General features: G+C 46.0%; 1 protein-coding gene across 1 annotated transcript; it reads right to left on the reverse strand.

Annotated features, from left to right (window-relative positions):
- Positions 1-313: 313 nt before the first annotated feature.
- LOC103254106 (olfactory receptor 6B2) lies at positions 314-1,311 on the reverse strand. Its single transcript, XM_008052261.2, is given in 2 exon segments — positions 314-388; positions 391-1,311. Coding segments are annotated over 2 exon segments (996 nt in total).
- Positions 1,312-3,882: the final 2,571 nt, after the last annotated feature.

A 3,882-nucleotide genomic window follows, 5' to 3' on the forward strand; every position in this document is an offset into this window, starting at 1 on the left:
CAGTGAAAAACAGATGTGGAAGAAATTCTGAGGTGAGCAGATTGCCTAAGCCCACAGGTTCGAGAACAGCCTGGGCAACTTGGTGGGACCTCATCTCTACAATAAATCACAATATTAGCCGGGCGTGGTAGCTACTTGGAAGGCTGAGGTGAAAGGATAGCCTGAGCCCAGCAGGTCGTTGCTGGGGTGGCTGTGAGCATGCCACTGCACTCCAGCCTGGGTGATGGAGTGAGACTTCAACTCAAAACAAACAAACAACAAAAACAAATGCAGCATTACAACAGTGCAAAGAGTTTCCATTATAACAAATAATCTAATCAGAGAGACTATATACTCTGAGATGATGTTCTGGAAGAGTAGAAGGCATTCCCTTTATGGTGGAGTTTGACCCAAGCCCAAAACCTTTTTCAAGGCATCTTTGAATTCCTTGTTCCTCAGGCAGTAAATCAAGGGGTTTAAGATGGGGGTGAGGACAGTGTACAAAACAGAGATGAGCTTATTGGAGCTCCATGTATCAATGGCCTGAGGTCAAACATACATGAACAGCAAGGCTGTATAGAAGATGGTGACCACAGTGAGGTGGGAGGTGCAGGTGGAAAAGGCTCTCCAGCGGCTGGCGGCTGAGGGGATGTGCAGGACAGCCAGGGTGATGTGTCCATAGGACAGCACAGTGGCCAGCAGTGGGAACACTAGGCTGATGAAGGCCAGGATGAAATCCACCAGCTCTGCAGTGGAGAAGTCTGTGCAGGCCAGCTTGAGGATGGGGGAAATGTCACAGAAGAAGTGGTTCAAGATGTTGGAGCCACAGAACATGGCACTGGAGATAAAGTAGACTTTGATCACGGAGATGGAGAAGCCACTCACAAAGGAGAGGACCACCAGCTGAACACACAGTCTTGTGGTCATAATGACGTGGTAGTGCAGTGGGTGGCAAATGGCCACATAGCGGTCATAGGCCATGGAGGCCAGGAGCACACACTCAGTGAACACCAGGGAGCTGAAGAAGTAGAGCTGAGTCATGCACCCAACAAAAGAGATGCGTGTCCTCTGGAGGAGGATGCCGTCCAGCATCTTGGGGATGATGCCACATACATACCAGATCTCCAAGGAAGACATGATGCCCAGAAAGTAGTACATGGGTCTGTGGAGGGAGGTGCTGTTCCAGATGGTGAAGATGATGGCCAGGTTCTCCACCAGCACAAAAAGGTAGGTGAGCAGGAAGAGGAGGAAGAGCATGTACTGCAGCCCAGGGGCCATGGGGAAGCCCACCAGGAGGAACGTGCTCACCTTGGTGACATTCTCCCCCCTCATCCTGTGCTTGGGAGTGGCAGGCCTGCAGAACATCAAAGAGCAAGATCGAAGGGCTGCGGGGGCAGCTGGAGAGAAGAGTAAGCAGAGCTGAACCTTAGGGTGTGGTTGGCCCAGAGATGGTCCACCAGGTTCTCGCGAGTAGCAGGGGAGAGAAAAAAACACTATGCCAGTTAAGCATTTAACATCTGAGTACGTAGGTTTTGGTCTTAGAGACTCTATAATTGGGTCTCTGGAATGCCTTGCCCCTCCATTTCCCATAAGCATTTCATAGCAATCTAGAAACTGTATCATTTTTTTTTTACAATCTGGGATTCTCCAAGGGATCTAATAACAATGAAAGAAGTTCAAAGCACTCTGCACCCCATTTTCCTCTAGGCAATGAGTCATGACTGCCCAGTCTTCTGGGCTTATTATTTGGTGTCTGACGTTCTAAATAATAGATATTTGATCTTTCACCTGGTTTCAGAGTTGATCTAATGAGGAAGTGATACCGGCAGAGCTCCTGGATGTCAGGGGGACCAGGTTCAAGTTAGCCAGACCTCAGACCCAGGCGCGTCCACGAGAGTAGCAGGGTCCTCTCAGACCAAGAGGGGAAAAGGTCATGTCCCTATCTCTGTAAGTCAGAGGGGAATATTGGCAAGGGAGAGGCAGCAACACAATTCTGAAAGAAGGAAAACAGATGGCAGCAGATCTGAGGAAGTCTAGAATATTCTCAAGGAGCCTATAGCTAAGGGAGGAGCCTTCTGCCCACACCTGACAGGTCTGCTGGGGTGGGAGAGAGAAGGGGATGACAACAGGGGATGGTATAACATGGTCTGATTCCAGAATAGTCTTGTGGCTGTCCCATGTGGATGTCCCCCAAAGACAGACTCAATGGGATAAAGGATGTCCTTGCCCCTTATTATGAGACATGTTTTTTTTTTTTTTAAATCACAGATCACCTCCATTAATCCTTAACTCAGACTTGGAAAAACAAAGCTTACATCTCAATTTTAAGACAAAAATTTTAATGCTCAAAGAGAAAGGTTCATAGACTTACTCAAAGTCCTGGCAGCATGAGGACACAGACCTGGGTCTTCTAACACCAAGGCCACTGCTCTTCCATGAGTTGTCAACAACAGAAACAGTGAACCCATTTGGTGTGGGCTAGAAAATTTGAATCATAAAGAAGGATGGAGCTGGCTCGGTGGCTCAACCTGTAATCCCGCACCTTTGGGAGGCTGAGGTGAGTGGATTACCTGAGCCCGCGGGTTCAAAAACTGCCTGGGCAGGCGAGACCTCATCTCTATAATAAATCAAAAAATTAGCTGGGCGTGGTAGCACGCGCCTGTAATTCTGGCTACTCGGAAGGCTGAGGCAGAAGGATCGCCGGAGCCCAGCAGGTCGGGGCTGCAGTGGCCAGGAGCGGCCACTGCACTCCAGTCTGGGCAACAGAGTGAGACTCCAACTCAAAAAAAAAAAAAAAAAAAGAAGAATGGATATAGTTATTTATTGCCTTCTGACACTATACTAATAGGCAATAAAAACATAGTATCACAAAATAAATAGTACTTTTTCAGAAGAAAATATAGAGAATACTCTTTCAGGAAGAAATATAGGGAATAGGTTGGTTTAACTAACTTAAAGCAAATATTTGGTGATCAAAAGACTTGGAAGCAACCTAAGTTAAAATCAGTGAGGGACTGACTAAGTGAGTTTTGTCACATTCATAATATGGAATATTATGTCATCTATCTATAAAGAACAGCCTGGCCTATCTATAGATATTGAAATGGTTTCTAAGATATGTAACAAACAGTTTTAAATGTTCAGAATAGTGTATCTAGTATGCCTTTGTTGATGTAATTAAAATTATGTAAATAGTGTATACTATTTTTGACAAATAGAGTAGACTATCTCTGATGATCACACAAGACACTGAGGACAGTCACTGTCCCTGATGGGTAGAGTAGGTTGCTTGGACACAGATGGCAGGAAAATGTTTTTATGGTAAACTTTCTCCTACCTTTTAAATTCTGTCTCACATGAATGTATTTTTTTTATTGATCCATTACTTATTTTAAGAGGAAAAATTTTTTAGATGGAGTCTCACTCTGTCACCCAGACTAGAGTGCAGTGAAACAATCATGGCTTACCACAGCCTTGACTTCTGAGCTCAGGTGATCCTTCCACCTTGGCATCCAGAGTAGCTGGGACAACAGGCATGTGCCAACACATCTACTGATTTTTTTTATCTTTTTATTTTTATCTTTGTAGAGACAGGGTCTCATGATGTTGCCTAGGCTGATCTTGAACTCCTGGGCTCAAGCATGCGATCCTCCCATTTTGGCCTCCCAAAGTGCTGGGATTACAGGTGTGAGCCACTGCACCTGTCATATTACTTATTTTTAAATTCTCAAATTCGGCCAGGCTCGGTGGCTCAGCTTGTAATCCCAGCACTTTGGGAGGCCAAGGCAAGTGGATTGCCTGAGCCCGCAGGTTCGAGACCCACTTGGGCAACTTGGCGAGACCTTGTCTCTACAATAAATAAAAAATTAGCTGGGTGTGGTAGTGCACGCCTGTAGTTCCGGC

The sequence above is a fragment of the Carlito syrichta genome, unplaced genomic scaffold, assembly GCF_000164805.1.
Source record: "Carlito syrichta isolate Samal-C Ts95f unplaced genomic scaffold, Tarsius_syrichta-2.0.1 Scaffold270090, whole genome shotgun sequence".
NCBI lineage: Eukaryota > Metazoa > Chordata > Mammalia > Primates > Tarsiidae > Carlito > Carlito syrichta.